This window comes from Simochromis diagramma, unplaced genomic scaffold, assembly GCF_900408965.1.
Source record: "Simochromis diagramma unplaced genomic scaffold, fSimDia1.1 OVJJ01000816.1, whole genome shotgun sequence".
Lineage (NCBI taxonomy): Eukaryota > Metazoa > Chordata > Actinopteri > Cichliformes > Cichlidae > Simochromis > Simochromis diagramma.
The window spans coordinates 10,600,251-10,622,257 of record NW_024386908.1 but is presented as its reverse complement, the minus strand read 5'-3'; the positions used below and the strand labels follow the sequence as shown (position 1 = coordinate 10,622,257).

General features: G+C 39.1%; 1 protein-coding gene across 2 annotated transcripts in view; it reads left to right on the top strand.

Annotated features, from left to right (window-relative positions):
* Positions 1-19,632, top strand: part of LOC120735758 (protein O-mannosyl-transferase TMTC2-like) — a 62,607-nt gene extending 42,975 nt beyond the window's left edge. For both annotated transcript variants that reach the window (XM_040035399.1, XM_040035400.1), the window contains 9 exons: positions 749-863; positions 1,566-1,651; positions 3,644-3,828; positions 4,074-4,152; positions 6,058-6,179; positions 9,055-9,136; positions 11,606-11,720; positions 13,953-14,016; positions 17,852-19,632. In XM_040035399.1, the coding sequence (XP_039891333.1) occupies positions 749-863; positions 1,566-1,651; positions 3,644-3,828; positions 4,074-4,152; positions 6,058-6,179; positions 9,055-9,136; positions 11,606-11,720; positions 13,953-14,016; positions 17,852-18,055 (1,052 nt within the window). In that variant the 3' untranslated portion in view covers positions 18,056-19,632. The remainder of the gene's footprint in view (positions 1-748; positions 864-1,565; positions 1,652-3,643; positions 3,829-4,073; positions 4,153-6,057; positions 6,180-9,054; positions 9,137-11,605; positions 11,721-13,952; positions 14,017-17,851) is intronic.
* Positions 19,633-22,007: the final 2,375 nt, after the last annotated feature.

Below are 22,007 nucleotides of genomic sequence, written 5' to 3'. Positions count from 1 at the left end.
GCAAAATTGGATAGTAATATCTGCCTGCCGAAAAATCATTCAAGCTCTAGTTAATTTTACAAACTCAAAGCTAGCTTATCAATCTTTTGGCCACAGCAACCGTTACTATAGCTATGAAGCTGTTTTTTTTTTTTTATTAGGGGAACATTACGCACCCATTCCTGTTATTCTACAGGTAACATTCAAAGATAACGAAGCAGTTTCACAGCATCAATGAATACTGATAGCTACTCAAGATGAAAGTGAACAAAGAACGTAAAAACACTGCTTGGCAAATGCATTTTTGCTGCTTGGATTTTGTGCTGTGTTAATATTTGTTTCTGTACGTTTTTAGTACATTTGAGACATTTCACTTGTTTTGTTAAAGATGGAAAAAATGGCATGTACAGCAAATTTTTAAAAACTCAAAACAATACCCAGTTCCACTTAATATGCATGTTTTTAACTGGGCTGAGATCTGAAACCCACTGTGGGAACCTGATCTTGAAAGAGGCAAGTAGAGATATGTGCAAGAAAATAACAGAAAACTGCTTAGAGGATTGTTACACACTTGCCTAAGAATACTTAAATAAAAAAAGAGAGCACTCTAAATAAACAAGTAAGCATGAGAAGTACAATTAATTGTTTTTATCAAGTGATACTAGTTTACTTTGACAAATTAGTGTGAATAACTGCTTTTACATGACCACCAACTGCATCTTTTTTTTTTCTTCTGCTGTATAACTCTTGACTGGCACATTTCCTCTAGCCTGGGGAAATTTGGGGAACGTACTGAAGAACCAGGGCAAGATGGCGGAGGCAGAGAAGGCATACAGAAATGCTCTGCACTACCGAGGGAACATGGCTGACATGCTGTATAACCTGTGAGTGATAAAGATGCCCGTTCCGCCTCCTCGTGTTTGCATAGTCTTGACACAAACAAGTTCTGATTCCTACCATCCATCACTTTAGATCACTGTGGAAAAGGAAGAGAAAGGGGAGAGAGAAGAGCGCATATAGACACAGAGTGACTAGCAGGAAAACCTTACAGAGGGCACACAAGAATAGATCTAACACAGGAGAAGAAGCAAATGAAATACAGAGTATGGCTTGATGCAAGAGAGTTGTGTGTCCCTTGTGGCTCTTTGTACCGTCTGCTGCTGATTTGATTAGTCATGGTTTGCAGGGTTTGGGGGAACACAAAGACACTTAGAATCCTGCAACACAAGGTGTCACAGATGCCAAAACCTCATAGCAGACCCGTGTCTGTAACTCTCATGCAGACACTGTTTTCCTTCCCACTTCTCCGTTCCCTCTCAAGTTACGGGTGCCAAGAAACTGGCAAAGAAACAAAGAGAGAAGGGAAAACTGAAAGGTGTTTTGCATTCTTTAAAACAGAGGTGCTACCTGAGCTTGATGGATGGTTTGCTATATTGGGATTATATATAAGTATATGGGATACGGGAAGCAAAACCTGCCACTTTCACCACTCATTACTTTGATGAGAGGTTAAAGCTTACTTTGCATGCAGAGTTAACAGAAACTGTACTGCAGCTTGTCACATCTTTGCGTTTTTCTTGGACCAGGGGTTTGCTTCTGCAGGAGAATGAACGCTTTTCTGAAGCGCTGCGTTATTACAAACTTGCCATTGGGAGTCGGCCTACACTGGCATGTAAGTAAATCTCGGAGAGTCTCATTTTTGTAAATGATCTATGAGGCGGTCAGCCTGAGGGGAAGAGCTGTCATCAATTAGACTTTGGGGTTAATTACACTTTAATTTTATTGCTGATGTGGTTATTCTTTTTTGCATGGACATGTAAAGGGCCAGTGAAGTAATGCAATTCAGTCCTGCGCTTGAGTGTTCACATTAGATGAGGGTCCAGCTTTTACTCTACCAAGTAGAGTAGCTTTATTGTTAGCTTTCTCTCTTTTTTGGCATGTATTTATTTATGTGTCCCTACTTTTCTCTGCTCTGACCTCAAGTTCTGCCTCCTTTAGGCTGTATTATCATGTTTTTCTGTGTAGATCGTCAAGTTTTTTTTCTTTGTTTAAAGCTTTTTTTTATGTTTATTGCTCTTTTATTTACAGTTGATAATTATTTATTTGAACTGTTCTTTTTCCAGGGTGGAATAATTGTACAGCATATATATTTGACCTCAAAAAAACAGGAATTTTGGCTGCACAAGTGTGAATTTATTTTGGATTTTCGTTAAGATCAAAACTATACATACATGCTCAAATATATGCACATTCTCATTTCCATCTTTTAATAAGAGGTGTTAAAGGTTCTACAATGCCTTTTAACGTGACGAGTTAAAGCCCTATTAACTTCTTGCTTGTGATCATGATTGACTACAACTTGCTGCTTCTGTTTGCAAACATAAACAAAAGAAGTGGTTTAACAGCACTCATTGGATTGACCAAAACTCAAAACAATGGGGAAGTCCAAGGAACAGGAGTGAAGCTCTAAGAAGGAATTGGAGATTTACACAATCTGAAAAATGTCTATATTGCTATACCACTACTAATTCCAAGATCCCCTGCTTCTAATTCAACACCTTTAAGTTTGGCTGAAGTTTGTAGCTCACATGGACAAGTGAAATGCCTTATGGCAGGGGTTTCAAACTCCAGGCCTCGAGGGCCGGTGTCCTGCAGGTTTTAGATCTGTCCTTGATCCATAAACAACTGATTTAAATGGCTAAATGACCTCCTCAACATGTCTTGAAGTTCTCCAGAGGCATGGTAACAGTAATCATTTGATTCTCTTGACCCAGGGTGATTTTCTAAAACCTGCAGGACACCGGCCCTCGAGGCCTGGAGTTCGACTCCCCTGCCTTTTGGCCACATGAGATACAGATTGACCTATATGTCCACAATGATAACAGAGATGTTTGGGTGAGTAAAGGTGAGGCTTTCAAACTAAGAACACTGTACCAGCTGTTAAGCATGGTGGTGGTAGCATCATGCTCCGGGGCTGTTTACTGCCAGTGGTAACGGGAGTAACAGTACACTGCACAAAGTGGATGGAATAATGAAGAAGGAAGACTACCTCTTCAAATTCACTTAAAATCAACAAATAGATGGTTCAAATGTGGGCACAATTGGGTGCTCCAACATGGCAATAATCCCAAACACACAGCAAAACTGGCTTTGGAGTGACTAACTTCTGTAATGGCTTTCCCAAAACCTGACCTCAACTCTATTGGAAATTTGTGGACTTTGTTTAAAAGCCTGGTCTGTGCCAGGAAACAAACCAATTTAAATTTACTCTAGCAATCGTGCTGAGAAGTGTGGTGAAAATTCCAAAACTGCCAGAAGCTTGTTTATTTATTCCAAAAGCGCCTGGTTGAAGTCAAACTTTCTAAGCGACATTTAACCATATATTAGTGAGGCTGTATGCATACATTTGAGCCTGTATGTATAGTTTTGAACTTGTGGTGATTAGAGAAAATCCAAAATAAATTCAGACTAGTTTACCCTGTTCTTGTTTTTTAAAGTCATTAAAAATGGAAAAAGAAACAATTAAAAGCAATGATTAAAATCCTAAAATTACCATGACGTTCTGTTCCATGATGAGTGTATGTAAACTTCTGAACACAAATGTATTTATATCATTTCACATGCCTTTAATTGAAGCTGCTTTTTCTTCACTCTGAACTCACAGCGGCCTACTTGAATATAGGAATAATTTTGATGAACCAGGGCCATCTGGAAGAGGCCAAACGCACCTTCCTTACTTGTGCTGACATTCCCGATGAGAATTTGAAGGATCCTCACGCTCACAAGAACTCCGTCACCAGTTGCCTGTACAACCTGGGAAAACTGCTCCATGAACAGGGCCAGCAGGAGGTCAGTGTGTCCCGTTTGTGGGAAAAGGGCCCAGCGAATATTTGAAGGAGCTGAGAAGTACTTGTTTTGTATCTCAGCTTTCATAACATGAATAAACAGAGAAGGACCAAAATAATTTTTGTAACGCTTTCCATTAGGACTTTGTCCGTGCCACTTGTGATTTAACTACTTAGTTACAAAGGCCACAATTATGGTGACGCGAACTGAAAACTGAACTAGCTGAATTAACTTTTCTCTTTCTACAGGAGGCCTTGTCTATTTTCAAGGAGGCAGTGCAGAAAATGCCGAGGCAGTTTGCACCACACAGCCTTTTCAACATGATGGGTGAGCGACTAGCTTTTTTTTCACATATAATATCTGTTTTAAACAGTAATAAAAAAAAATCTATTTTTAAAAATCACTACAAAGGTGATTCCAGCTTGAAATGTTAATAAGCATCTCGATGAGATAAAGCTACCATTTGATCTATAAAATTACACATTCATGAGCTGTGAAGAACACAGTAATAATGTGAGTTAAAGCTGTGCAATCTGACATTATTGTTCCCGTCTCAAGTGTTGGCCTGGCTTGTGAGAGCTTAAAATGTGAGTTAAACAAATTGCCATTTAATCATTGCCGAGGAACCCCACCTGTTGGATTCCACCACTGTAACTCAAAAACGATGTGTGCACACACTTTGTGTCCTCTTGAGGAGAAGTGAAGCTCATCTGTGGAACGAGTCACATCCCCCTCTTTGTTATTGTAACACTAATTACATTATTGTAAACTCATCCCGATGACATAGTTGAGATTGCAGGGAGATGTCTGCATAAATTCCTTTGACAGGCAGGCTGAAGGAAAATAAGATTTGTGTTTAGTCAGGTGGAGAGAGGGATTAAAGAAGAGTGTTTGAATTAGTGTAATGGGAGGGGATACTGAGTATATGTCATCAGCCTATCTTCTTACTCTAGGGGCCAAGAGCATGCCCTCACATCCAACAACATCTCTGAGTTTTTATAACCAGCTTTTGTCCTTTCAGAGAAACTTCAGATTTATCTACATTGTGGTCACTTCAGTCAGCATGGGGTTAAGAAGAATTTGAAGTTGCTCAAATGACCTATTACAGCGAGCCCTTATAATGAGAACCAGCATTACATCATTATCTGTTTATCTCAGATCCAGACAGCGCAGAGTTAACATCCATGAATAAATTAATCAGTTAGACTTGCAGCAAGTTCTGCTGTTAGATGAAGTTCAAAGAGCTTCACAGATGACTGACGAGCTAATAACAAGTCAGAATAAATGTAATAAAAACAATGCAATTAATTATAGATTAAAAGCACCTTAAAGAAGACTAAAAAGACAAAAAAGATCAGAAGGAGAAGAATCAAATAGGATAAAATAAGCACCCTTAAATAGATTAATATTGTAGGAGCTACAAAAACTGACTGGAAAAATGAAATGCTGAAATAAAAGAGAAAAAAATCTAAAAACAAAAAACAAAAACTGATTAAAACTGACAAGAATCAGTACCCACAAAGAGCAAGAACAATTATAAGTCTAATATATAGTATAGAGTGGAACAGTGCTCACCTTTTGTAAAGGCTCCAAATCTAATAACTGATTGCCCATTCAGTTTCCCCATTGATGTTTCTGAACATCCTTGCTTAAAAAATGTTTTAAGCCTTGAACCAAGCCAAAACTGACCTCCATAAATCAGGGGTGTCACTGTTCCAATTTAGTATTGTGAGTTTCTGTTATGAGCACATGCCATCACATCACAAAGGCTCAGCTTATAGTAAGTCTAACACTATGGCTCATAATCAAGAATATGAGAATATGAATGAGATTTTTACCTCTAGAACCTCACTGTACTCAATTCTAAAATATGGTATTATATTTATGTTGTTGTTTTTTTTAGTTTAGTTTTTTTTTTTCTTGTACTTTAATCAAGAACAGGTTCTTATTTTCACTGAAAAAGGCAAAGCCCCTTGATGAAATAAGTGTGTAAATACAAGCAAGTGTACAAGGGTCAAAACACCAGGGTGACTGGGAAGCTAAGAGTGTTGGTGAATATGGCTTAAGCCAGATAGTTTAGCACATGTTTTTGTGTTTGGGGAGCCAAGGTGCCAAGTGTGGCACCACCTACATTTTTTAAATAAAAGAAATCTTAAAATGCATATGCTAAAAAAAAACACAAAACAAGTTCCTTTTATTATTGATATTTTCCATTCTCCTCTCTCCTTTCAGGAGAAGCCTACATGAGGCTGAACAGGCTGGAGGAAGCAGGTCACTGGTACAGAGAGTCCCTCAGGGTCAAGCCTGACCACATCCCTGCTCACCTCACTTATGGAAAACTGCTATCCATCATTGTATGTTCCCTTACAGACACACACACACACTCACACAGAAAGAAGCAGAAGACAAAGCATTATCTTAGTAATGACTGCAGTGGTTAACTATGTGGCAGAGTGTAATTAAATGGGACCTGGAGTGGCACAGTGGAGTGATGAATAATGCATATAGAGCAACTTATGGGGCACTGGAGCAAGGCGAACCCATCCTATTGATTTCCCTGCAGAGACTGAAGAGCTGTGATAACTGTTATTACATATGGGCTTCCTGAGTATGAAAGGCAAGGGTGGATTCAAACGCATGAATTCATTGTGTGACCCTTGCAGCTACTAGTTGGACAGAACTTTCACACTTTTCACACACTTTCCACACAGTGTGAAAGAAAAGAAACTGAAAAACTGAAGGCAGAAATGTTAAATAGATTTTGGGTGACCTTAGGATGATCCTGATCCAGGACTGATGCCAACAAACTGCTGTGTTGGAGCAGGGTAAATACATGGCTGACATCTGAAGGTCAGGGAAGCAGGGAGTTTTTCTGGTGTGGATGAGAGCAATCCCTCTGTGATTGGATGACCCTGATAAACCATGTTTCTTTTTTTTCTGTCTTTCATTACATGTGCCTGTATATTCATGGGAGTGTTAGAAGACATCCAAGGACACACAAACTTGCCCAACTTCTAAATGTTAAACTTCCTGTCACTTCCTGTACTTCCTCCACCTCTCCCATTCCACTAAACAAAAACAAATACACATGCATGTGACAGATGTGTGAGCAGCTGAGTCAAGTTTAGATTTGGGAGACAAACTGTGTTTCCTGCGTAACCTTTTTTAACGACGCTGACCTCTCTCCTTCCACGGCTTCGGGTGCTGCATAAAAACACAACCGAGCTGAAGTTACAAAACCGTTATGTGCACACTGGCAGCTGCAAACCCTAAGGGCTTTAAACCTTACCTCTGACCAGTTCCCCGTCTTTGCTGAAAGATTTAAAGATATGCAGCATATGCACACACACCTTAAGTAGGTTCACATTAGAGTCACTGAGGGTGGCCGGACATCTGCTCTGCTCCCTTATGCTCAAGGGGCTCCAGATCTATGCACTCACCACGAGGCCACCTCCACTACTAGAGGGCTTAAGAAACATGAGATTGGATGGGCTCGGGACAATAGGCCAGTGGATGGGCTTATTATTCAATTACTCCCCTTCCTTATTGAATCACTCCATCGGCTACATTTCTGGCCATCCTGCTAGAGTCAATCGACAATACAGACAGGGGAAGGAAAGGTCAAACTCGAGCCTTGTACTGTGGTTCACCCCAGCCTGCACTGTTTTTCTTTGAAACGTGGAATATTTTAGCTCGAAAGCGACCACATTTCAGCTTTCAAAGCTGCCCACAAAAAAGCTACATGTGTAAATCCACAAAATAATAGGCAGAACCTGATAGTCTTGCACACGTCCACATCCGTGAGCAAATAACAAGTGCAACTCCAAAGCCGCTAGTGTACTCTTTCCACTATATTACAGGCCTCCTTGTCTATCAGACGTATCTTGCTGGAGTCAGAGTGGTGTGGTGTGCATTAAGGAAATTTGTGGTCATTCAACACCATGAGACTTATGACTTTAATCTCAGCCGTATATTTGGATAATTCGGCACTAATTCTAACTATGGTCTCGCACTGTGGAAGACCGCACGATAAAGTACGTAGAAGCACCTAAACTAACCTTTTACTCAGCTACAAATCAGGGAATATCCTTTTGATAGTTGTTTGAAAATCATCCTTTTTCCACTGACCTGAACTCGTCCATAAATCTGCTAAATGATGATTTGCTTCTACCTAAATGGACTGAACCACTGTACTTTCTGATGGATGTTTAGGGAAAAGGTTTAATTGAATGTAAAGAGTATGAAGCCAAAGAAAATGTGAAATAAGCCATGTATGCCTGATATTCGGTCATTCAGAGCGATTGACGGCACTGGGAGAAGCTAATGAAGCAAGCCTAATGAGCCCTGCCCTCTCATTTCTTGTTGCATGACAAGTCCGCTGGCAATATAGAAGCAATCGGCGCAGACGTGTGAAACAAAAGAGATGGAGAAATTCAGCCTCGTGAACAGAGGCAATAGAGTCTGCACACAAATGCGCCCACACCAACACCTTGGAGGTTTTTCCTCTAACGGTTTGGCATGAGAGATTGTGCGGCTGTGTTTTTTAATAGCGTCTCTTTTCTGCAGATATAAAGAAGTTGGGTTGCTCTGACTCAAATGAGGCCTGCTGATGCACTACATTTTTTCAGATGCAAAGAAATACATGCTCAGGCCCAGCTATACATATTGTGTGTTATATAATATGTACTGTGGGTGGTCAGCATAATCTATACCATTTTAAACCATGTCGAAACAATAGTGTTGTGGTTTAAACATTCACCATTTGCCTAGCTTCCCTGTTCCATCCTGGGAGGAGACGCAAATCCCTTTGGGTTTGCGTCAGGAAAGGCATCTGGTATAAAAAGTGTGCCAAATAAAACATGTTGCGCTACCTACTGTGGTGAACCCTTGTGAATACGAGAGCAGCTGAAAGTAGGTTTAGCTTTTTTTAAGGTTTATGTTTTTAACCCTTTGTTTTAATCTTTAATATTTATATTAGATTTCAGAGCTGCCTTTACAGCTAAAAAGAATTAATTTGATGGGAAAAGAGGAGCTTATGAATGAACAAGTGTTTGGCAGTATTGGTTTACCCCGAAGTGCATTTATTTCAGTATGCTTTCTTTCAGGCCTGCAGTGTTCAGGTTATGTTGTATCAGTGGAATAATCAAGGATGTAACAAAAACCTCTCAAAAAAAAAACTCATGTTCAACCATCACTTATAATGACTTGAGCTGCTTTTTGTTTTTTAAGGGGCAGAAAACAGAAGCGGAGAGATATTACCTGAGAGCTATTCAGCTAGACCCGACGAAAGGAAACTGCTACATGCACTACGGTAAGAAATATATTAAAAGATTTATTTAGAGACACGTTAAACAAAGCCTGTTTAAAAATAGATATTCTAATTATAAAACCATGAATGCCTTTATCTTCAGAAGTGTCTGCCTGTAGTTGACGGACAGTTTTGAAGTTATTTTAGCGACAATCTAGTTTGAAGTGTTTCTCTACCAGCTAAATCATGCATGGCTGCCAGTACTGTAAGGCGTTGCATTAATACGGTTATGATCGGCCTCTGCTGCCTTCAGCTGTGCTCACACTCGCAATTCTTTACCCTCCACAAACCAAGACAAAAACTTAATGGCGTCACCCTCAGAGTGCAATTAAATTTACCATGTCATTTGACAAATAATGTTTTAAACCACACTGGTTCCACTCTGATTGCTTATGTAACTCGATAAGAATTATGGGAAAGAAAAAATCAAAGCTGGGAGTTAATAATCCAGAAATGTCCAATCTCTCAGCGCTTTTATTAGAGTTCCGTAAAATAATGGCGGTAACACGCTGTCATTTCATTTTTTTTGTTCGTATCAGTGCTGGCACTGTTGGAGCTGTTTGAAGCGTTGCAGATGGTGCAAACACACTCAGAAAAAGCCACGTATGCTGCGTTTATCTGCGTGAGAAGACAGTCTGAATACACATTTTACGATTGTTAAACACGGTACCGTGTTCCTCCCACGCCGCTGTTATTGAGGCTTTTCATATCAGCTTGGAGGAACAGATTCCCTTCTGCTCCAAGGAGCTATCTCCGGGATATTCATAGGAAATGAATTCTGTGTTATCCCGCTCAAAGCACCATTGTGCATTGTCCCTTTCTCCTCTTATCTCCTTCTATTCCTCCTGGTGCTTTCTCCGCACTGATATCTTTGGTGTTGAGTTTAGATTGGTCAGTGTATGAGGGGTCTGTCTGCTGCTGACTTTGGACGAAGCAGTTTCCCCTTCTGAAATCCTTACGCTCTTTCTCTCCATTTTCTTTTTTTTCCCAATGTTATCTTGTAGCTTTTTGCTATAAGTGATGTTTATTTGGGCTGCCTCCTCCTTTTATCGCACATCTGGCTGCCTTTGCTATCCTGGGGTCACTGGATGATCTCCAGGTGTGAGTATGTTAGGAGTGATGCTATCTGTTCACATTATAGAACACCAAATACACGTACAAAGATGTGCTCGGAAGGAAGGACACAGAGGGTGAAAGCTAAAACAAAGACCCCTTTCCTGTCATTGTTCTCATTTTAATGCAGAACCATTTCTAGGTAGTCTCCTTTGGAGTGCGCTTGGTTTTTGGGAATCTCAGGCAAACACAGTTAGCATTCAGTGCAAGAATGCAAACAGGCATACACCTGAGTTTATCCCTACATTGCAATTTTTTCCAGCATTCTGTAACATCTGTGGTTAGGCTTGGCTGTTCATTCATAGCCGCTGGTGCAGGGAGTTGAAGGTGCTGAACCAGGTGGCAAGACTCACACAGGAAAACCCATGAAAACCTGCGTCTCATCTGTGTTCTCAAACGCTGCCGAGCAAAACAACAATCCTTCAGTCTATCACTGTCTGACTTGTCTCCTGCTTTCCCTGCCTCTTTTTCTGTCTCACTCATTTCTTACTCAGCTTCCATTCATCTTCATTTCTTTACACACCAGTCACCATCTTTACCTGTCATTACTCTTCTACAAGATGTCCCCACCTCATTCCAATCCCATTGGTTTGCTGCAGTGCGATAACAAGGAATACAGTTGTGCATTTGCTTGGTAAAATTGAAAAGGAAACAAAAAGCCCCCGTAGCTCTGGTATCTTTATTTTGTATATAAAGATTTGCTTAGGCACAGTTATTTTTAAAACTAAATGCTAATGTCAGTATGCCGGAATTTTCAGTGTTGATGCAAAAAGTCTTATTAGTAGTAGGAATAAATTGAAATTTTGAACTAATAATGGCCCTATATGAAATGTGCTAAAATATTTCTACATCTAGTAGATGAATTGAATCTGAAGCATAATGATACATGTTCTGGGTACTATCAATATATTTCAATAAAGCGACATCATTTGGAAAAATCTGACAGGATTTATTGAGATACAGAATTCAGCTAATCTGTTTTAAAATTAGGAGTCTAGAAGCTGCAGGTGGGGAAGATGGAGGCTTGGATGGGGTTCTGGATGACCAATGTGAGGCAGATATGGGGAGAGGACGTGTCTCGCACAAATAACAGTCTGAAAGACAGAATGACAGAAAAGCACTGACATTTAAAGCACACAGCTTGCAAAACGTGCAAAATGATGTCAGTATTGAGTCTGACGGGATGGGTAAATGGAAGAGATGTAAAGAAAAGACTAGCAGCTGAACACCCAAGAAGCAGACAGATGAGTGATTACAGATCTTCAATACTGGACTTAGGAATAAGCTCCATTTCTGTGACACAGGAGCTAACAGGTTCTTAACAGAACTTCTGCTACCCTCATCTTTCTTTCTTTCCAGGACAATTTCTGTTGGAGCAGTCCCGTCTTGGCGAGGCTGCAGAGATGGCAGAAAGAGCTGCAGAATTGGACAACTTTGAGTTTGATGTGGTCTTCAGTGCTGCTCATATGCTCAGGTTGGCTAAAATCGCCACTTTGAAAAAGCTGTGTTTCTGCGTGGGGATTCCCTTACTAGTACAGAATTTTGAATGAAGAGATATTTCAAAGAATTACGGTGTTTTGGAAATTCATTATTTGCTGAGTTTGCCCTCATGCTGCCTCAATATTTGTGGGTTTTGTTCTTTACCACTGCTGTTTAAAAGCCATCTTTTCAAATATAAATTATACCAGCGTTACAGAATAGTAAAATGTCCTCTCAGTGGAAAAGCTGCTGGTAAAGTTTTTATGTATTACATATATAAATGGAAGTGGTGAGGTTTCTGTGCACGGCTTGTAAAGAAGCCATAGGAGAATTTTTCCCTCAAAGTTTGGCAACCGTGTACACGGACAGCTTATAAATCTTAAAATGTGTCAAAAGGGACTGCAAATGTCCTCTACTCCCAGCAACTGAGGGAAAATATTGGAATGATGAACCTTAACTCATTTTTGCTCTACATATCTGGAAAAGTCATTTCTTCTCTGAAGCATCTCAGTGCGCTGCCACAGAGGGTTTATAAAAAGTTAAAAGTCTAAGGGCTTGACTGAGGTTTGCATGCGAGAACCTAAGGATAAATCTAAATGACAAGTCATTCCTTCGAGTTCTGATCCGACTGGTTATTTTAAGATGAGACCCCCGGGACATAAATCCAAACAGATTAGGATTAGTGTTTATTGATATGACGCCCACCTGTCAAAGCTAAAGCTGTCCTGCCTGATAATAAAGATAAGCTACAAACCGGGGCTTGCTTTATGTGCAGTGACTGACTGAGCATAAACAGGATGATAAGAATGACCTGACAATCCAGTGCAATGTAGGATTTGCCTGTAATTGTTCTGCACAAACTAACTCTAAATACACATCATGCAAGTGTAACATTGCTGTTAAGTGACGTGTTTTACCGACACAAATCTTTGCTTTATTTTACAGGTTGAGGATAAGGAAGTCTGCAATTTTCTAATCAGAAAAAGAAGGAAATTACTTTACTTTTGACCTCCCTGATACCTAAAGATTTTGACTTTAAACGTGGCTTCCTGTAACTTTATCTGTTATTTAATGACTCTCTAGCACTTCCCCAAACAAAACAAAGACCAAGGAAGGACACTAGGAGATGACTATGATATCCATAATGTGTCCTTTATTTTAAAGCCTTATAAATACAAATTAGCATGTCAGGAAGGAAGGGCTTTATTAACTTTGGCACAGCAAAGTCCAGATCATGTACTCCATGAATAATGTTAGTGTAGAGCCGATTAACTACTGCTACTGTACCCAGCTGTAACATGTCAGGGAGGACTTTTGGTGCTTTAAGCAGTCTTGGCATCAACATTGTCTGTTTCTCTTTATCTATTTATACATGAGAACCTCAAAGTAAGGCCTAATGTGCTGAATCAGTGTCCAAACACATGATCCCATGTATGTCAAGCCTATTTGCCACTTGTCCCAGAATATTGTTTACCGGTGGCTATATTAGAAGCTCCAGTATTTTACAACATCACTGCAGTAGGCAAAGAGTTTGTACTGTCATTTGACAATTACGTGAGACAGAATGTAAGCAAGTCTCTCAAACCAGTAAGTCATTTTTTAAGCCTTGGCAGGTACAAATAGTAGTATAATTTTCACTATGACTTGCTATTCAGTCAAATACTTTAACGCAGTGTGTAAAAATGTAGTGTGAAATCTTGCAGCTTGTAATAGTATTATAAAAGTTGAGTCTATCTGTATTTACTTAAAATAAGAGTTAAAAGCAGCAGTTACCAACTTGAGGTTCAAGACCCTCTTTAGAAATTTGATCTCACTAATGACTCGAAAAATTGTTAATTATAATTGTCAGAAACGGCCCAAAAATGTAATTGTGGAGCTTACTCTCTGTGTGTGTGTGTGTGTGTGTGTGTGTGTGTGTGTGTGTGTGTGTGTGTGTGTGTGTGTGTGAGAAATTTTCTTAGCTTAAGTATCATTGTGCCTATTAGTACTACACCAGCAGAATTTAAATGACACTAATGACTACATGAATTAATTTGACTATGTATGAGTGAAATCATACACATTTCTTTCTTACGTTAAATGAACAATATTCACGATAATTTATATACTAAGAAGCTTAACAATGAGTGAATACAATCATTAGCTGGAAAATGTATTCGTTTTTATCACTGATAAAAATATCTTATAATGTGCAAATTTTTTACTCTCCGCTCTTCTTTCTCTTCAGACAGGCCAATCTAAACGAGGCAGCGGAAAGGCAGTACAAGCGTGCAGCCAGCCTCAGACCAGATGTAAGTACCTGGACTGGTAGGCCTGTTAGCACTTATCATGGAAATGCACACACACGTCTGCACTGTAAATTCAATTTACAACATACTATGTATTACCCATCATTCTGACATTACGTTATAGTACTGTTGTTCCTGGCAAGCAGTGATAGTGCTGGAAATGAAATGGAAACTGTGTTCTGGTCATGCCTGTGAACTGTTACCTTTATACAACCAACCAAATTCCAAGTGAGAAAAGAGCTTAATGATTCAGTTGTCTGACACTGAAGTCACGCTCTTAGCTTCAGAGTAAATGCTTGATCATAACACTATAGTTAAACAGACCAAGCTTTGCAGAGATCATGTCTCTTGATGTCTGCACAAGTGGTTGAGGAAGTTGGGAGCTATTATAGCCAGTCTGTCTGGTATACCTCAGTCACTTCAAAGGGAAAGGGTGCATGGACCAGTCTGTGGAAGGTGATTTAGAGTTATAGGAACCCCTGTGTTGTTAGACAAGGTCTGAAGGAGCTTCCTGGAGTCATTTATTATGTTAGTGTGCTTACTGATGCACTGCTCTGTGACTTATGTTCAGTTATATGACGGGGTTAGACCTCATCCTGCCTCCACTGCATTAACTGGTGTAAGTCTATAAGGCTACACCTTTTATAGAAGCGTTTCCCAACGTGTTTGTCTAACACATTGTGCAAATGTCTTGGGCCAACTCTTATTAATTTATAGTTTATTCCAAGTTACACTACTTAACACTGACCTTTGCCTCATCCAAGCAACTAAAGGATGAGCCAGTGTTGTGTCTAGACATAGCAGACATCTTAGCAAAGAACAAATTTCAAATTGTATATTTAGGTACTTTGCTACCCAATCAACTGGATCAAGAAAAACCTACTTTGGTAACAAAATTTGTTAATATGTGTAATATCTAACCCTTAAATGGCCATCGAGAATGTATAAGCTATTAATTCAAATTGATCAATCAAGTGGCAGTCAGATTTTTCCATCAATCCAGATTAAAACTTCTGAAAACAAATATGCTTAAACACCTTCAAAATGACTAAAAGTCTCAACTTAGAACTTGTACAATACAAAATTTTGAATGGGCACTACTGTTTAACAGCGGGGTGCATGTGAGCTTTTAAAGTCGTTCAAGAAACCTGGAGAACTATTTCTAAAGACTTTTTAAAGAAATTAGAAGAAAGTTTGCCTGTTAGAGAGTTCAGGCAGTGCTGAACAATGTTAAATAATAAATGTGGTCACAGTACTGTTGCTCCACAGTTCTAAGTAACTTAGAACTGGTAAGATTATCATATATGACCTTGGAAAACAAAAATGTTTTATTATGTTTAGTTCTAACTAACCATGAACTATAACTGTTTTCATTAGGAATTTGATATATTTTATGCAGCTAGCTGGCTAGCTACATGCTAGCTGCTTCTGCTTTCTATTTATGACCTTTACTTAGTTCAACCTTGGAGGCTGACTCACGTATCAATTCTGGAGACTTATTTTAGTTAAACAGTTTAGGTCTTACCCACTCCATTCAGGTAACAGTTAGTCATAATATAGCCAAGTCATGTAACTAACCCTCTAGTTTCTGTTTAGTTGTATATCAGCTAATGTATCCTTTGCCCCAGCTAGTTCTCTAACTTTGCTTAAAATGGAGACTAGTAATATAATACTTGTGACCTTTGCTCTAACAGCCTTTGTGCTTGTTATTCCTACAAGGAATTTCATTTACGTTGCCTCGTGTTCCCATATTGGTGCTGTTCCTCTTACTATGGCCCTTAATTCTTTACTTTTAGGGAGCTTTTTAAAATAAGCTAATCTGACCTACTGCCGTAGGGAATATCTATAGGCTTGGTATTACTATTTTATACAATCTGACACTTTTAAAGAGAAGGGCTGCCTTTCTCTTTATATCCTGTTTAAGCCTTAAGAGCTCAGTCAGATCTTTGACTAGAAGAATACTGGTTGTCCATTTTAATTTGAAAAGCTGTGTGTTTACATTTTGTTCTGTAAGAAATATGTTTCTTCAATCCCAGTCATTATAATTCACACTCTTAAAGCCTTCACATGCACTTTCAGACACACTGAGGGGCTCCTCTTTTCATTTTTCAGGACTATAGTGCCTCTTCTCTTTGACATTTTCCCTGCACATGTCTGCTTAGTGAATGACAGTCTCTCAAATATCGGCTTAATCCAATAGCTTTCAGGTCATGAAAGATTCAGCTCTGGCTTTACGTGCTAAGAAAAGCAATGAATATGTGCCCCCAGAGAAAGGTGCGAGGGTGTTTTTCATTTTACACACTAAAACGCTGTATTTACCCACTCCGAGATTCATCACAAATATAATGTCGAGTCTGAGCAGAACAGGCAATGCTTCCAGCGTGTGAAAATTGTATAATCATGACACAGTACATGTCTTGCTCCCGGCAAATCAAAAATTATGATACGATGAGGTTATGTTGTAATTTGTATGCGCTTAAGATCATAATCCCTCAAGATTTCAGTGCTGGTGGATGTGGCTGCACCTGTCATTACTGTGGTAACAGTGAGTGTGATTTAATACTATAACAAATGTCCTCCGAGAAAGAGAATTGAACAGAATATGCTGGATAATGTGATCATATTCCACTATGGCTTAAAGGCCTATTCTCAAAAGCTGTGGATCAGAGGTCGATACTTTCTTTTTCGTCACAGAGGGTAAAAATACAGAACTTTTTAACCTCAAACTGCCTGTTTTCTTTCGTCTGTCCGATTCTATTGTCCCATGATTGGCTTTGGTGTGATTTAATATGCCAGTGTGTTGCATATTTCCCTGAATAACAAGGGAACCCTCATTAAGAGTAAGAGTAAGTATGCCTCTCCTGCCTACAAAATTCCTGTATGATCAAAAACTGAGGAGCTCTGAAATTCTGAAATATAACATTTAATTCTAATTATTGTCCTTTTTTGTGTAGGTGAGAAAAACAAAAAGTTAGCTGTATAGCTGTTTTCCTGTAAAAACTGCAATTAATCAACAGCTTTCCAACTTTCTCACTGCTTTAAATAATCAAGCTCTATATGTGCGCATTTGTTGAGTGCGCTCACAATCACTGAAAAGTGGAACGTAAACAAGTGAAAAATCCATGCTGAGGAGAGGCAAACAGTTGTGTTCATTCTGGGAAAATCTTTTGATTTACTTTCCAAGTTAGTAACAACATGTCATGCAGTGGGGATGCAGTCCTGGGAACGAGGCCAGGCCTGGGCGATTAGGTGCAGATGATTTTGAGGATGAGATATGGGTGTATTTGTTAGTTACGGATGGCTATGACTTAGATTTTGTAGATCCCCACAACTGGACTGCTTTTCAGGGTCATATGGTTTCACTTTGCAACTTAAAAGTATGACATTTTAATCAAGAGGACTCTAGAAACACTCTTCTCAATGGGTTTGATCATGCATATCACAATAAATACTGAGCCCTTGCCCACACACAATCTGTAGCTACCTTTTTGTTTACTGCAGCATTGTTAGAGGACATACTCCTATCTATTTGATCTGCACAGAGAGATTGCGTTCTATCTAATTTAATGGGTATTTGATTTTCTTAAAGGAGGGCCTAAAATAAATTTCACCAGAGCCCTTTCTTTAATCTACCATCCAGAACTGGCAAGCTTCCTAAATTGTGTATCTCACATCATTTTCTGTGTCAGATGCGGAAATAACAAGGGCAGGTTTAAAATGGTTTGCCCAAATAAATGCAAGGTCAGCACTGTTGCAAAACTACAACAATCCTGTATCTTATCACCCTTATGCCTAACATCCACTGCTCCCTTCTTTTTTTTCCTGTTTTTTATTCCAGTACCCAGCTGCTCTGATGAACCTTGGTGCCATCCTCCACCTGAATGGGAAGCTTACCGAAGCAGAAGCCAACTACCTGCGGGCTCTCCAGCTCAAACCTGATGATGTCATTACCCAGTCGAACCTGCGGAAGCTGTGGAACATCATGGAGAGGCAGGGACTCAGGACTAAACGCGCGCTCGGGATGCAGAAAGGCGATGTTTGAACTCCTCCCTCACTGATGATGTCATCTCCTTCAGAGATATGAAAGAGCTGGTGGCTCAAATTTCACTAAAGACTATTTCTTTAGCGATTAAGCTCACAGTGCTTGTGAAAGACACTTTGAAGGTTTGAGGGCTGGGATTCAGTGGACATGTGCTGCCTCACAGTATGCCATATTGCCATATGGTAGCTCAAACTACTAAAACAAACTTCTTTTGCATACATTTTTTATAAAATGCTATGATGTTAAATATACATTGAAGTCAAAAGCAAATAATTTGAAAGTCCCCCAAAAATTCTTTAAGGTCTCAAATATCAGCTAATTATTAGTTGATATAATCTAAACATCTGGCATGATTTAGAGCACTTGATTTAATAAGAGCATACATTCAGGTGTTAATTCTTACAGAATAGATTTTAAAGCGTGGGCACTGATGGGTAAATTACTCAAGTTGTTTCATTATATCATCTAGTTTAACTGAAAGATGGACTTCACTACCACACTTGTACATGTCAGATTCTATTTGCAGGTCGTAGGAAGAACTACTGTGTGTGTGAAAACTTATGTAAAGTCTTTTGTTGCTCCCAAAGGAGCAAGTGATGTCACTTCAGTCAGTGCTGATTGAGTGAAAGTTGAAGGGATTCTGGGGGGCAGCAGTTACAAAGAAGCAAGCTTAACAGACCAGAAGCATCTCTATTTAAGTTTCGTTGCTTGTGGCGCGAAATTGAGTTTCGACCAAATTGTTGTCTGCTAAGCTGCATTATGGGCAATGTAAGCACCATTTTTTTGGTTGTTTTGGACAAGGAAGAAGGTCTTCTTTTGCTTAACTGCCCAGTGATAATGTTGTAAGGGTGCAATCCTAAATAGGTGGATTATTTTTTAATTTTTATAATTTTTTTTGTAAAGAAAGGAAACGAAATCCCTGATGGATTGCTCAGGATAGTCTAGCTTTGAATTTGCCTCCTAACACACTCAATTAAACATCAAAAGCATGCAAGTGCATAAACATCTTCTAGAACCGCCTTCAGATAAAGTGCTGTACATTGCTCCGAGCACATAAAGGAATAGGTTTGGACATAATGTGCAGCCAAACACGTCACTGACGATTGTTTGCACGTGGTGCATTTTAAATTCTCGTGACTGTAATGATTAAAAATTCCTCAGTGGTGCCAAAGCTTGTACTGAGTCTTTACACCTCTCGTGCCAAGCAAGAACTTTTCACTTCTGTGTTCCTCGTGTCAAATAAAGATGTTACATTTCATGTGATCAAATTTAATTTATTAATATGTTATTTTCTTGTGAATATGCCAACACTGTGCCGTTTCATTGTCGTGTCTGCCCACCCTTTCTCATTCCTCCCAATAGATAGGCTACAGTAGGCAAAATGACAACTATATTGAAATGGTTTCATATGTGTATTTTTGTTCTCTCTGCTCAGGGACATCAGGTTGTGATTCCTGTCACAGAAATAGTTTGTGACACAGAGAGAGCTTTTAAAGGATTTTAGAGTTTTATGCTTTTTTTTTTTTTTCCTGATGATTGTGATGTTTGGTTAAATTAAAGGAAATGTGTAGCTTAAACAGTGTTGTGTTTTGTAAAAGTGAACCTTTTTCATAATAAAAAAATGATTTTTTTTTAAAAATTTTACTGCTCCATAATGTCGTCCAGGATGCAAGTCAAAAGCATAAATTTCAGACAGAAGTCTGTGGTCACAAGGATACATAAACTCACCCTAGAACCAGGGTGGATCGATTATACAGCATACATTTTTCACAATAAAAAAAGGTGAACAAGATTACATTTATTTTGGAATTTTGCTAATCCGCACAGGGTCAAATGTATACATACAAGCTCAAATACATGCAATAAAATCTTTTGATAAGTGGTACGGAAGGTTCTACAATATCTTTTAAAATTATAAGGCCTATTAACTAAATGTTAAAGATCAAGATTGACTACAACTGGTAGTTACTCTTTGCCAGAATAAAAATGCATTTGCTTGATAGCACTCATTGGAATGACCAACACTCAGAACATTGAGAAAGTCTAAGGAACTCAGTGAAAAGCTAAGGAAATTTGTAGATTTTTACAGGGCAGAAATGGCTCTAGGAACCATTTCTAATCAGCTGCAGATTCCAAGATTATCAGTTTAAACCACTGTGTGTGAATATTTGTATGTGTCACCAGTTTATTAAGGTCTGGAAGAAGACAGAAACTGTCACCCATCAGATGAGAGGTTCCTGAACATCTTAACCAAAGCCTGCCATGAACTGGAAACTGTTGGAACACCAGTGTCCCTGTCCACATTGAAGTGAGTTTTACATCGCTGTGGACTGAGAGTGTGCTGACCAAGACACAAGGTCTTGCTCCAAAATCAACACCTTCAAGCTCGACTGAAATTTGCAGCTGCCCACATGGACAAGCCAAAGGCTTTCTAAAGAAATGTTTTATGGTAAGGCCACACAAAGACTCACATGTTTGGCCACAGTTGCTAAAGGTAAGCTTTCAAACCTGAGAATATGGTACCAACTATCAAGCACGGTGGTGGTAGAATAGAATGGATAAAGCAGGCTGACATTAAGCTTCTGGAATAGCCTTTGAAAGTCCCAAACTCAACCCTACTGAAAATGTGTGGACTATGTTAGGAAATCAACCAATTAAAATGACCAAGAAGAGTGGTCACATATCCAGCTACTATTTCCAGAACCTTGTTGATGTCTGCCAAAATTGGTTGGTTGAGGTGCAGTTTGCATTTAACTGAATATAAGTGGGGAGGCCTGTATATTATTGAACTTGCATGTATAATTTTGACCTTGAGTGGATTACAGAAAATCCATAATAAATCTAAACATTTGCACCTAATTCTTGTTTTTTTGAAGTCATCAAAGATCTAAGCTGTACACCCTGGAAAAAGAACAGCTCAAAGAATTCAATAAAAACCCCAAATTACTGTGACATTCATGTAAATGATAAATGTATGTAAACTTCTGACTAAAACATGTTGTTTGGAGAGTCAACATTTGTTTGCACCTCAAAACACAAACCATGAATGCAGTTTCTGTGCAGCTATGGATCTTTGTATTTCTTGTCGCAAACTGAATGCTGTCTCTTGATTTAAACAGCCTAACCAGAAGAAGAAATTTACAATCATTACCAATGTTTGCATTGTATCCAGCCTCAACAAATGTTATAGAAACACATTTGTCCAGAACACTAAACCTTTCCCCTAAAAAAGGAAGTCAAAATATGAGTGTTAACTCAAGCATCAAAGTACGTACCAAGCCCCCGAGACTAGATTTGCACATGTAATAGAGAACTGACAAGACTAATTACAGACAGAGCTGTTTTGACTAGACTAGTGTGAAATGTAATAAGTCTTCCACAAGTCTTCTGAGAAGTGACAGGTTAGTACTATATGTCAGAATGCTGGTATATAAAATGCCATATGAACAGCAGCTGAATACATGAATTACCATAAAGCATTAGTAATGAAGATTTATATCAACAGCGTTCAGCCATCAGGGTCTTCTCTTGTGTAACAAACTGCTAGTTTAAGAGACAGGCACCCTCTTGGAGTTGTTCCTCCATTATCTCAGTTATGCTGCTTCAGCCTCCTGCTGCTGTGGGATCTCCCACTGCACCTCTCCTCTACTCTTCAGTCTTCATATTTATTGACTCTGTGTCCACTCTGTGCTTCCTCTGTACATTTCTGTACATAATGCTTGTCGTGAAGTTGCACATTTCTGACCTGCCGTTACCGGCGTGACCAACCTTCTGTGGCCCACACAACACTAAACACAATACTTTTAACATAGCTGTAATGTATGTTTGTTGCTGCCACGCCAGATATGACATTTTAATCATGAGTTTGATTAAAAATGCTAGTTTTAACCTTTGTATTGAATTAATTAGTTTGTGTCTCCTCTCCAGGCTGTACTTAGCTTCCATCTGGTTT